The sequence below is a fragment of the Saimiri boliviensis genome, chromosome 10, assembly GCF_048565385.1.
Source record: "Saimiri boliviensis isolate mSaiBol1 chromosome 10, mSaiBol1.pri, whole genome shotgun sequence".
Lineage (NCBI taxonomy): Eukaryota > Metazoa > Chordata > Mammalia > Primates > Cebidae > Saimiri > Saimiri boliviensis.
In genome coordinates, this window is record NC_133458.1 from 27,025,922 (window position 1) to 27,039,087 (window position 13,166).

Below are 13,166 nucleotides of genomic sequence, written 5' to 3' on the forward strand. Positions count from 1 at the left end.
TGTGTTGTTCCTTCCATGTAAAAGGAAATAATAATTTTGATGGATTTGGTGGGACATTTAGGAGCCAAGTCAAACTGTGTATGTAATTGTTTTGTAAAGGTGCTAGGACTTAATTTTCAGATCCGGAATGAGAACAGGTGGTGGCTGGTGGCAGGAGTCACAATGGTTTCCATGACGACGGGATTGGGTCCTAGTTATCCTCCCATCCTCCACAAAACCTACTGCAGCTTTTCTTCTAAGGTGCTTATTAAATATTTGTTAAATGAACGATGAACCACAGAATGGCGTGTGTGCTTTGCAATTAAGGAAGTCGCTCTTCAGCTAGCCTAAAAGCTTTTAAAGCACCTATAATTATTGTATTTACACATGCATTTTGCATAATTTGCATATTAACCAGAAAATAATAAACCATATTCTCGCATTTCTCCTGAACAACCCTGGCCCATATCATATTCCTTATTGTGCCATCAGTAGCCCAGATGTTTGGTTGAAACGGCCACAGAACGGGGCTGGGGGATAGGGAGTCTTGTGCGGTATTTATGGTTCCACATTAGCTGGTTTTGTCCCGCTCTCGAGCCCCTGCCCTCGCCTTCGCCATTGCGCAGGCGCCAGCCTTCCCCTCCCCCCGCGCCCCGCTTCCCGCCCTAAGGCTGGAGCCCGCGAGCCCAGACCCAGAGCACAAAAGGCCTCCCTAGCCGGCGTTCCGCGTTGCCCTTGGCAACCACTGAACGGAGTCTGGCCCTCCTGCGACCCTGAGAAGAAAGAGCAAACGGGGCCCCCATTGGCTGGCTGGGGAAGATGGGCCAATCGGAGAAGAGGGTATAGGGAGGCGGCTGAACGAGGTTGTGGCGGGTAGGAAGCTAGGGTTAGAGGCAAGCCGTGAGGCTAGAACCCTGAGCGTGGTCGGTTGGAGCAAATATGTCCCTCCGGAGGCACATTGGGAACCCTGAGGTGAGGGCCAGGTCCCGGCCGGAGAGCCGGAGGGGGCGGGCGCACCGGAAAAGGCTCCAAGTGGGCAGGGAAGAGCAGCCAGCTACTTCCGCCGCCCGGAAGGCGGGAAGGGGCCGACGTGAGGAGGGGTCGGAAAGCATGGGCGGAGTGGGGCGGGCCTGGCGGCCTCTGGGCCGCGTTCAGGACCCCGTGGTGAGGCGTGATCTCTCCTCGCGTACGCACGCTAGTACTTTGTGGCTGCGAAGGGCGAGGCACACAGAGACCCAGCCCTTGCCCTCAAAAGGCTTACCGTCTTGGAGTCACACTTACACCACAGAAAAAGAGGAAGGGAGCGCCGAACACGAATGGCACGAGGTGAAAGGCAGCCAGCATCTCGGGGGGTGCAGGAAGAGCAGGCGTAAGCTGACCACACCTTCGGAAAGCGGGCGGAATGGGACGGAAGGCTTAGCCCTCTCTCCGTAGGACCCTTCGGTGTCTTCGTCGGTGTCACCCCTAGTCCCCTTGCTGCGTTTGCGGCAGTTTCAGCAAACGTTGGTCTTCGGCCGCGCGGTGGGCGCTGGACGTACAAAGAAGACAAGGCCTCTGCCCTTTAATACGTGGCGTCTAGTGCAGGACACTGTGAACAGAATTTGAGGAAAGTGTGGTCGGGGAGCAAGGTGTTATGAGAAAATAGGTAGGGCTCAACCGAGAGAAGGGTTGCGGAGCTGGACGGGGCGGCCAGGCCATCGTGTTAGCCAGGGGACGCGGCGGCCCGGGGGAAGGCGTGCGCGAACTCCGACCAAGCCCCTGGAGGGGTGCGGGCGTCCTCCGCCTTGCCGAGGTTCTTAGCCTTTATTCCAAATACGAGTTGTAATTGTTTGATCTCTTGCCGACTGCCTGGTGCCAAGTTGAGAAAGTTGCAAGGCTGAGTCTGAGCCCTGCAGGAAAGCCATGGTCACTCAGTAACGTCTAAGTGCCGCATGATCTCACATATGTGGCATCTTAAGAAGTCCAGCTCGGGCCAGACCCGGTGGCTCACGCCTGTAATTCCAGCCCTTTGGGAGGCCGAGGCGGGCGGATCACGAGGTCAGGAGTTCGAGAGCAGCCTGACCGTCTCTTCTAAAAATACAAAAATCAGCTGGGCGTGGTGGCGGACACCTGTAGTCCCAGCTACTCAGGAGGCTGAGGCAGGAGAATTGCTTGAACCCCGGCGGCGGAGGTTGCAGTGAGCCAAGATGGCGCCTCTACACTCGAGCCTGGGCGACAGAGCGAGACTCTGTCTCAAAAAAAAAAAAAAAAAAAAAAAAAAAAAGTCCAGCTCATAGAGTAGAGTGGTAGTTACTGGAGGGTGGAGGGTGGAGGGAAGGAGGGCAGAAATGATGTTTATCCAAGGGTACAAAGTTTCAGTTAGACAGGAGGAATAGTTTTTGAGATCTCTGGCACAGCACGGTGACTATAGTTAATATACAGCAGACTCATCATCACCCCCAGTAGAAAATCCATATATAAGTTTTGACTCTTCTCTCCCCACCCCCCAAAAACCTTAACTACTAAAAACCTCCTATTGACTGGAAGGCTTACTGATAACAGAAACAGTTGATTGACATATTTTGTATGTTATATGTATTATATACTGAATTCTTAAAGTAAGCTGTAAGAAAGATTATTAAGAAAATCGTAAGGAAGAGAAAATATATTTAGTATTCATTGAGTGGCAGTGTGTCATCATAAACATTTTCATCCTAATTGTCTTCATGCCAAGGAGAAAGGAAAAGGAGGGGTTGGTCTTGCTGCCTTTGAGGTGACAGAGGCGGAAGAAAATCTGGGTATAAATGGACCTGCACACTTCAAGCTCATGTTATCCGAAGTTCAACTATATTGTATATTTCACAATAGAGTAAATTGTATATTTCAAAAGAGTAAATTTCAAATGTCTCACCCACCACAAAAAATTGTGTCTCACCCACCACAAAAAATTAGTAAGTGGGATATGTTAATTAGTTGATGGATATGTTAATTAGTCTGATTTAATCATTCCACATTTTGTGTGTGTGTATGTGTGTGTGTATACCAAAACGTCAAATGGTATCCCATAAATGTATACAGTTAACGATTTGTCTATCAAATTATTAATAAAAATGTTAATATTGTCCATCATGTAGGTGGGAGAGATAGCTGAGGAGAATGGCAGTTTGCCACATACTTAGCTTGTCTCCTGGTCAGAATTTGAGAAGTTTTTTGAGTTAGTAAGGGCGTGGCATGGTCAGATTTGCATTTTAGGCAGATGGCTGTAGCCACATTGTGGAAGCTGGGTTTGAGGAGGCTCTAGAACTAGAAATTAAGAGATTGCTTAGGTGGTTACTTTTTTTTTTTTTTTTTTTTTTTTTTTTTAAGACAGAGCCTTACTCTGTCACCCCGGCTGGAGTGCAATGGTGAGATTTCAGCTCACTGCAACCTGTGCTTCCTGGGCTCAAGCGATTGATTCTCCAGTCTCAGCTTCCTGAGTAGCTGAGACTATGGAGCACACCACCAAAGCTTGGCTAATTTTTGTGTATTTTGTAAAGACGGGGTTTCACCATGTTGCCCGGGCTGGTTTTGAGCTTTTGAGCTCAAAGCCACCTGCCCACTTTGGCCTCCTGAAGTGCTGGGAATACAGGTATGACTCACCATGCCCTGCCAGTAGTTACTATTTTGATAAAGATCTAAACTAAGGCCATTGAACTATGGATGGAATTGAGGATAAATATTTAAGGGGCAAAATCATCAATACTTGATACTTCCTGATTAGCTTTGAGAGATGTGTGATGGTCGACTTAAGTCTCAGTTACCATAAATTAGATCAAGAATATGGGAGAAAGAAAAGGAGGACTAGTCTTAGGAGTGTGGGGAAGAGGAGCAGGGATGTTCTGTGTGGTTATGTTTGTGCCTAAGACAAAGATGCCCAGTTTACTCTCTTGTTTGAAAACAGCACAACTTCCAGTAGGTTTTAAAGAACAAATTCACAAGAAATAATTTTAAAAATTTATGTCGGCCGGGCGCGGTGGCTCAAGCCTGTAATCCCAGCACTTTGGGAGGCCGAGGCGGGTGGATCACGAGGTCGAGAGATCGAGACCATCCTGGTCAGCATGGTGAAACCCCGTCTCTACTAAAAATACAAAAAATTAGCTGGGCATGGTGGCACGTGCCTGTAATCCCAGCTACTCAGGAGGCTGAGGCAGGAGAATTGCCTGAACCCAGGAGGCGGAGGTTGCAGTGAGCCAAGATCGCACCATTGCACTCCAGCCTGGGTAACAAGAGCAAAACTCCGTCTCAAAAAAAAAAAAAAAAAAAAAAAAAAAAAAATTTATGTCTAAAATGTTAGGCATGTCTAAAAATGTTCTTATTCTGCCTTAACATTTATTTGCCAGTGAGTTTGACTGAGCATAGAATTGTTGGTTAAAAATCATCAGCGTCTTTTTTTTCCTTCTACTTCTTTTTGAGACAGAATCTTGTTCTGTCACCCAGGCTGGAGTGCAGTGGTGCAAACACGACTCACTGTATCCTTGACCTCCTGGGCTCAAGTGATCCTCCCACTTTCCTAGTAACTGGGACCACAGGTGTGTGTCATCGTGCCCAGCTAATTTTTTGTAGAGATGAGGTCCTCTTATGTTGCCCAGAAGGGTCTTGAACTCCTGGGCTCAAGCAAATCCTGCGTTGGCCTCTTGAAGTGCTAAGATTATAGGTGTGAGCCACCATACCTGGCCATCATCAGCATCTTGAAAACGTTGCTTTGTTGTCTAGTATCCTGTGTTGCTATGAAGTCTAAAGCCATTCTGTTGCTTTGTGACTGAATTTTCCTCTCAGGAAGCTTGTGGAACCTTTTTTTTTTTTTTTTTTTTTTTTGTCCCCAGTGTTACCGCTTTTACAAAGATATTGACACATATCAGAAAGTTATGTCTTTTTAGTCTGTAAAATTTTCTTAACTTTCTCTCTTCCATTTTCTCCATCTTCTTTTTCTTGAATTCATTATTCTGATATTCTCTATTCATATAGATACCCATATGACTGGTTCTCCGATTTTTTTAACTTTCATCTCCTGTTTCCTTCATCTTTGTCTTTCTGCTCTCTTTGGGAGATTTAACTTTTATCTTCCAATCCATCTCCTGAGTTTTTAATTTCTGCCATCATGTTTTTAATTTTTTTTTTTTTTTTTTTTTTTTGAGACAGTCTCACTCTGTTGCCCAGGCTGGAGTGCAGTGGTGCGATTTTGGCTCACTACAACTTCTGCCTCCCAGGTTCAAGCGATTCTCCTGCCTCAGTTTCCCAAGTAGCTGGGATTACAAGTGCCTGCCACCATACCCAGCTATTTTTTTGTATTTTTAGTAGAGACAGTGTTTTATCATGTTAGTCAGTCTGGTCTCAAACTCCTGACCTCAAGCAATCCACCTGCCTCAGCCTCCCAAAGTGCTGTGATTACAGGCATGAGCCACCATGCCTGGCCCATATTTTTAAGAGCTCTGCTTTTTGCTCTTTTGTACTTTTAAGAAAACTTTTTATTTCAAAATAAGTATAGATTCACAAGAAGTTGCAAAAACATAGTACAAAGAGGTCCTATGTATCCCTCACCCATTTTTCCCCAATGATTATATTTTACATATACAGTACAATATCAAATTAGAAAATTTGAAATTTGTACAATGTATGTATTGTTCTGGGCCATTTGATCCCTTGTGTAGATTTAATCAAGATTTACATGTGTGTAGATTTGCAATCAAGATAAAGAACTATTGCATTACTAGAAATATATCATTGCTACTCTTCTGATCACACCTACTTTCTTCCTCCTCATCATCCTAACCCTGGGCAACCATCTCCATAATTTTGTCATTTTGACAATGTTACATCAATGGAATTATACAGTATGTGACCGTTTGAGATTGGCATTTTTTTTTCCACTCAAGGTAATTTCCTTGAGTCACATATAAGTTGTTGCATATAGCAATAGTTCATTCTTTCTGATTCCTGATTACTATTCTATGGTATGAAGAATATACAGCAGTTTTTTGTTTTATGGGTTTTTTTGAGACGGAGTCTCACTCTATTGCCCAGGCTGGAGTGCAGTGGTGCAGTCTTGGCTCACTGCAACCTCTGCTGCCTGGGTTCAGTCTCCCGAGTAGCTGGGATTACAGGTGTGTGCCACTGCTCTTGGCTAATTTTTTGTATTTTTTTTAGTAGAGATGGGGTTTCACCATCTTGGCCAGGCTAGTCTTGCACTCCTGACCTCGTGATCCACCTGCCTCAGCCTCCCAAAGTGCTGGGATTACAGGGGTGAGCCACTGTACCTGACCTATACAGACCTGTACAGCAGTTGTTGTTTTTTTTTAACCATTCAACTAGTGTAGGACATTTTGGTTGTTTTCAGTTTTGGGCTATTAGAAATAAAGATAACATTTGGGTATAACTCTTTGTGTGGATGTTAATTTTTATTTATCTGGGATAAATGCTCAGGAGTACAGTTGTTGGGTTGTATGGTAAACATATGTTTAGTTTTATTAGAAACTGCCAAACTTTTCCAGAGAGGCTATACATTCCTGCCAACGGTGTCTGAGAGATTCAGTTTTTGCATACTTTTGGCAACATTGAATACTCTCAATATTTTTTATTTTAATGGTTCTAATAGGTATGTAGTGCTATCTCATTGTGGTTTTAAGTTTCATTTCCCTAAGGGATACCAAGCACATCTTTTCATGTGCTTATGTGTCATCCACATATTCTCTTCAGTAAAATATCTCTATGTCTTTTGCCTTTCTACTTTTTTTAACTGTTGAGTTTTTTTGTTTCCTTTTTTGTTGGTAGTGATGACTGTAAATATTATTGCAAAACAAAGAAATACAGGATTACATTTCCTTTCTTGCTACCTTTTCTTTTTCCCTGGAGTTTCCGTTTGCCTTTATTTTTAATTCTATACTTTTAGTGAATAATTCAGGACATTTTCCTGTATCACTAATTATTGTGTTTTCATAGTTATCTTTTCCAAAACCTTCTCTATACATTTGAACATGTGTGTGATTGTGGAGAGGGAGACAAACATAAGAGTTTTATTTTGTAGTTTTGTTTTACATAAATGTTATAACATTGTATATATAATTCTTTGACTTGATTTTTTTTTTCACTTAACAATATATCCTGGAAATCTTTCCATGTCAGAAAAATATACTATACCTCAATTTCTTGATTTTCTTTTAACTTTTACGTAAGTATTTGGTATGGTTGTATCACAGTTTAGTTTGTTTATTTGTTTATTTGTTTTGCTAGTTCTGTTAGACCTCAGTTGTACAAACGGAGTGATATGATTTGTATGATTTCATTATCCATATACTTCAGTTATAGCCAATTTTGATTCTTACTGCTTTTATTGCCACTCTTCTCCTTTGACTATAGACACCTGCTCTCATATATTTAATGTATATCTTTCTAATTCAGCAGCCATATTTTTCTGATAAAACAGATATTATTTTGTGAGCTTAAAAATTTTACAAAAATTGTGTTATGTATTTGTATACAACTTGCCTTTATCATGCAAATTATGCTTCAGATCCATCTATGTTGATAAATCTGTCCAGTTTATTACTTTAACTATTGTATAGTAATCTAGCATGTGACTAGACCGCATTTTATCTATCATTTTCCCCATGGTGGTCATTTAGGTTGTTTTTGACTATTTGCAATTACAAACGCTGATGCAATTAATATTTTTACTGTTTAGTTTTGAGAGCTCTTTATATATTTGAGATAGTAGTCCTTTGTTTCATATATATTTTGCAAAGATTTCCTCCCAGTCTGTAGTTTATCTTTTTATCCTCTTAACAGGGTCTTTTGTAGAGCAAAACAAAACAAAAACAAAAACAAAATTTTAAAATGCTTTTTCTTTTTTTTTGAGACGGAGTTTCGCTCTTGTTACCCAGGCTGGAGTGCAATGGCGTGATCTTGGCTCACCGCAAGCTCTGCCTCCTGGGTTCAGGCAATTCTCCTGCCTCAGCCTCCTGAGGAGCTGGGATTGCAGGCACGCGCTGCCATGCCCAGCTAATTTTTTGTATTTTTAGTAGAGACGGGGTTTCACCATGTTGACGAGGATGTTCTCGATCTCTTGACCTCGTGATCCACCCACCTCGGCCTCCCAAAGTGCTGGGATTACAGGCTTGAGCCACCGCGCCCAGCCCTGCTTTTACTTTTTACTTTTTTTTTTTTTTTTGGTAAGAGCTTTTTCAAGATATAATTCACATAGCATAAAGTCACTCATTTCAAACGTGAAGTTCAGTGACTTTACTATATTCAAGGGTTGTGCAGTCATCACTGCAATCAATTTTTTTTTTTTTTTTTTTTTTTGGAGATAGAGTCTTGTTCTATTTCCCAGGCTAGAGTGCAGTGGTGCAAGTTCAGCTCACTGCAGCATTCACCTTCCAGGTTCCAGCAATTCTCATACCTCAGGCTCGCAAGTAGCTAGAATCACAGGTGCACACCACCATGCCCGGCTAATTTTTTGTATTTTTAGTAGAGACGAAATTTTGCTGTTTGCCAAGTTGGTCTTGAACTCTTGATCACTTGAACTCCTCAAGTGATCCGCCTGTCTTGGCCTCCCAAAGTTCTGGGATTACAAATGTGAGCCACCACACCTGGCCACTGCAATCAATTTTAGAGCAGTGTGGGTGTGTATTTTCATTTCTTTAATGATAGTTTTCTTAAGTGTTCTTTTCCCCTGCATAGTCTCTGTTTCTTCCAAATTGCTGTTTTTGTTTTGTTGGAGATGTTTGTGTTAGTCAACTTAGGGTGCCATAACAAAATACCACAGACTGGGTGGCTTCAACAACAGAAATGTATTTCTCATAGTTCTGGAGGCTGGAGGTCCGAGATCAGGGTGCCAGTTGATTTAGTTTCTGGTGAGGACTCTTCTTCCAGGCTTGCAGATGGTTACCATCTTACTGTGTCCTCACAGTGGGGGGAGGAGAGGAGTCCTCTGGAGTCTCTTTTTATAAGGACACTAATCCTGTTGGATGAGGGTACTCCTTATTATCTCATTTAGTTTTGGTAACCTTCCAAAGGCCGTATTTCCAAGTAATCACATTGGGCTTCAACATACAAATTTTGAAGGGACACAATTCAGAATATAGCAGTGTTCTTAGACTTATTTTATTCCTCGGTCGTTAATTTATGTTTTCAAGTAGGAGACTTATTTATTTATCACAAAGACCACATTACAAGCTTCAATCAAGTAGGAGATTTTGAAAGGAGGTTGAGATCTCTGTATATTTGAGAGACACTTGCTGATGCTAAGATTTATTATAGAACGATCTTGCTAGGCCATGATTTTGGGACACCCTCCTCCCAAATCTGTACCTTCCTCTCAGGCTGGCCATTTTCCCCAGAGAACTCTTCCAGTCTTCTAAGAGTAAAAGCCTAGTTGAATTCCTGGAAGTATTAGAGCTGGAGACTAAGTCTCAACATTGGTATTCATCATTCACTTAATGTCCCTATTTTCAGTAATAATATCTCTGGCTTTCCCTGTGTGCCTACCTCCCACTCAAGAAACCTTTTCCAGGGAATGAATCTATAATATCTACCAGGACTGGGTAGAGCCAATCATCCAGTGGCACAGAGAGGAGAGGGATTTGGAGATCCAGCTGCTTCTCAAAGACCTTTAACCAGCTCTTGTTTCAGCTCCTCCTACTCCCCACTTCTGAAGCTGCCTAAGGCTGTCAGTTCCTCAGCCCTTCAAGAATTGTTCTTTGCCTTCCCTGTTGCCCCATAGTATTCAGCTACCTTGAGTCCATGAAGGCATTTTCACTTGCTGATTGATTTTGTAGATTTCAGAATTCTAGTGCTCTATTGCTGTAACTTCTCCCACTCTATTTTTGGGGCTTTATGTCCTTAAAATAATATCTTTTTAATGAGGTTTTATTGAGGCTTTAAGGAGTGACATTAGATACATTAATTCAGTCTACTATCTCCACCCCATAGATCATAATCTGTATTTTATTTACTTTTTGGGGGGCATACTTACAAGACCATAAAATAGAGACCTTGTCTGCATTGTTCCATTGGCTGGCACAAAGTAGTTGTTTCATAAATATTTGTTGAATGAGTAAATGAATACATGTCTGAACAGCAGAAGAGAAGTCAAGGCTAAGGTTCACTATTTGGAAATCAGAAGCATATAGGTGGAATTAAGCCTAAGTGTTAGTCCACAGAAAACTTACAGATTGAGAAGTTGGAATCCTGAGAACACAATAATTAAATGACTAACAGAGGAACGATCCATGTGTTAATGGAGAATCAGGGGAGAAAGATGTCACTGAAACCAAGGAAGTGGAAACTGAAAAAGATGAGGATCTGTAGCCGTGTCATATGGCATAGAAAGGTAAAGTAAGTTAAGAACTGTAAGGTGTCCATTATATTCAATAGCTAAGGGATCGCTGATGTTGGTTAGTGCCATAGGAGCCTCAGTAGAATGTGGGAACAGCAGCCATGCTGCAATGGATGGAAGAGTAAGGTACAAATACCCAGTATCGATTTATCTCTTTCAAGGAGCTTAGCTAGAAGGGAATAACATGGGGTTATGTTCCAATTACATATTGGTTTATAATGAATCACTCCATGTTTAGTGGCTTAAAACAATAGTAGTCGTTTATTATTAGCCTTTATGATTCTGAAAGTTGACTTGGCTCAGCTAGATGGTTTGGGATTTCTCGTGGTTTTGTAGACAGACCGGAGCTAGGGCTAGAGTTTATCTTGAAGGCTTCATTCACATGTTGGGCCACTGATACTGTCTGTTGTCTGTGACCTTAGCTGGGCCTGTTGGCCATATCACCTACAAGTAGCCTTTTCTATGTGGCTTGGCCTTCCTCACAGCATAGCTGCTGAGTTCTATAGGCTGCCATAACAAAATATCACAGACCGAGTGGCCCCAAGTATCCCAAGAGAACCAGGTAGATGGAAGCTGTATTGCCTTTCATGATCTGGCCTCAAAAGTCATATGTCACTGCTTCCCTCATAGGCACAGGCCCATCCAGATTCAGGAGAGGAAGCAGAAGCCCTTCCCTCAGTGGGAGGAGTGTAGCATCATAGTGTAAGTGGGATGGGAAATTTTCTTCTGTCTATCTTGAAAAATACAATTAACTACAGGTGGTAGCTGCTGGGAAAGTAGGGCTGCTGCACCTGGAAACAGGGACCAAGGTTGGTGTTTGAGATCAGGGTAATTAGTCCAGGTTAAAAATCCCATTTTAAAAAGTTCTCCTTTAAAAGACCCATTTTAAATGTGAGATTGCCTTATATGTGGCTGTAGTAAAACTTGTACCCACTCTCTTCATTTTATGGATTTCCTCTCTATATAAGTAGAGACAGTCTGAACAAAATGTGTAATAGTATTTTTTAAAATATTTTAAATGTATTACATATGTTGCCGTTGAAATATGAACAACTTTGTAAGTCCCATTTTGAAAGAGATGGAAAGTCTTGAAAAGCTCATTCATTTTTCAATATTCACTTTCAGAAAAATCCTATCTGACTTCTCATTTTTACCCCTTCTTCTCCAATATCCATGTATTCACATAGCCCAGTCTTAACTTTGCATATGTTAGTCATCTTCCAAAATACTGATTAGATTGTGTAGCTCACAGCTCAGTGTTTTTGGTACCTTCCATTGCCTTCAGGACCTAGTCCAGACCCCTCAGTCTATACTTAGGCTTCTCCAGTAGGAGCCTACCTGTCCCTGTCCAGTCTTAGATCACAGGGTTCCATATACCAATGATTCCTAACTCTTTTGGGGTTACATCCCCTCTGAAAATGTGGTTAAAACCAAAGGACCTTTCTCCAGAAAAAGGCACATATATATATACATAATTTTGCATAGTTTCATGGGACTCATAGACTTCCTAAAACCTGTCAGTGTTCCCCATATTAAGAACCCCTGCTGGAATGAAGACATGCAGTGGTTGTAGGGGATGATAATGTAGGTAAAATCCTTAGTGAGTGCCTGGTGACGTAGTAAGTGCTCAAGAAATGTTAGCAGCATTACCATGTTTCTTGTTGCTAAATCATCTCCCACAAATAGAACAATTTGTTCTTTAAGCTTGCTTTTAAAGTGGCTTTGCTATTAAACATTTTCTCCACTTGGAATACTTTTTCCATTCCTCCGTTCCATCTTTTTTATCCACAGGTCAGTCCTTAAAACAGCTCCAGTGTCCATTCTTCCATGAAGTCTTCCTTATCACCCCCAGTGGATGTGCATTCTCGTTTGAGATTCTTTCCTAGAGCCCTTGATGTTCATGTTGTCCAGGCGGCACCAGCATGCACACTGCATGTTGCTCAGGTCTTCATCTGGCAGGTACTTACTGCTCTCTCATTAGTAGAGGGTCTTGTAGCAGGTACAGAGATCTACAAGTTAGAGCCCCTGTCCCAAGTGCAGGAAGTAAGAGTGTCAGTGGTACAAAGAACTGAATAGGCAGGCAAGGAGAAATTTCCATCAACTGAGGCCTTCAGAGGAATCTTTCCAGAAGATAAGTTTGCTCTGGGTCTTGAAAGTCATGTAGAAGTGAAATAGCTGGCATGGTGGGAAGACAGGGAGGACATTATTTTTTAATGTAAACCCTCAAAGGGTCTTTGACATTTTTGGTTGTTCTCAAAGAGCCTGTAATGATACCACAAACATGAACTTTCTCAACTTCCTGCCTCCTCCAGATGAACTCCATTCTGACCACCTATCTATCTTATATATTTATCTTAAATAAATCCAAAGCTGACGCTGCTGCCTGGGCTCTGGGCCTCATCCTCTCCCACGCTCTCCATACCATTTTCAGCCTCTCTTATCTTGCCCATTAGCCTGTATACATCCTCAAATCTCTCTCTCTCTCTTTTTTTTTTTCCAAAACAAAATAACAACAACAAAGATTATTCCTTGGCAACTCTCTTAAGGGAAAAAGTAAAGATCAAACAGCTACTGTCCTCCTTCCTCCCTCGCCTCTCATATACTTGACCTGCTGTTTTTGTGTCAGCCCTATCAGTTTCCCATAGCTGCTTCCACCACGGCTGTCCACAGTGTCCTAGTTTGCTGCATTCAAATCCATGTTTCTCTTGGTCTCTTATCTGACCTCCATTCTTGTTTGCTTGTTCATACTTGACCTCTTGTTCTCTGACTTGACAGCATTGTTCACTGTTGACCACTCCCTTCTCCCTGATGTAATTTTCATGACCCACTTTTGTAT

The 13,166-nt window shown here is 42.2% G+C and overlaps 1 protein-coding gene across 7 annotated transcripts in view; it reads left to right on the top strand.

Annotated features, from left to right (window-relative positions):
* Positions 1-835: 835 nt before the first annotated feature.
* CEP41 (centrosomal protein 41) overlaps positions 836-13,166 on the top strand; it is a 51,415-nt gene continuing 39,084 nt past the window's right edge. For 4 of the 7 annotated variants that reach the window (XM_074379056.1, XM_074379058.1, XM_074379055.1 and 1 more), the window contains exon 1: positions 930-951. Coding sequence is in view for 2 of the 7 variants with exons in the window: in XM_074379054.1 (XP_074235155.1) it covers positions 12,158-12,289 (132 nt within the window). In the remaining 5 variants the exon portion in view is untranslated. Of the gene's footprint in view, positions 952-11,391; positions 12,290-13,166 lie in introns of those variants that run through there. The other 3 variants (XM_003920995.4, XM_074379059.1, XM_074379054.1) reach the window with 3 other exon arrangements.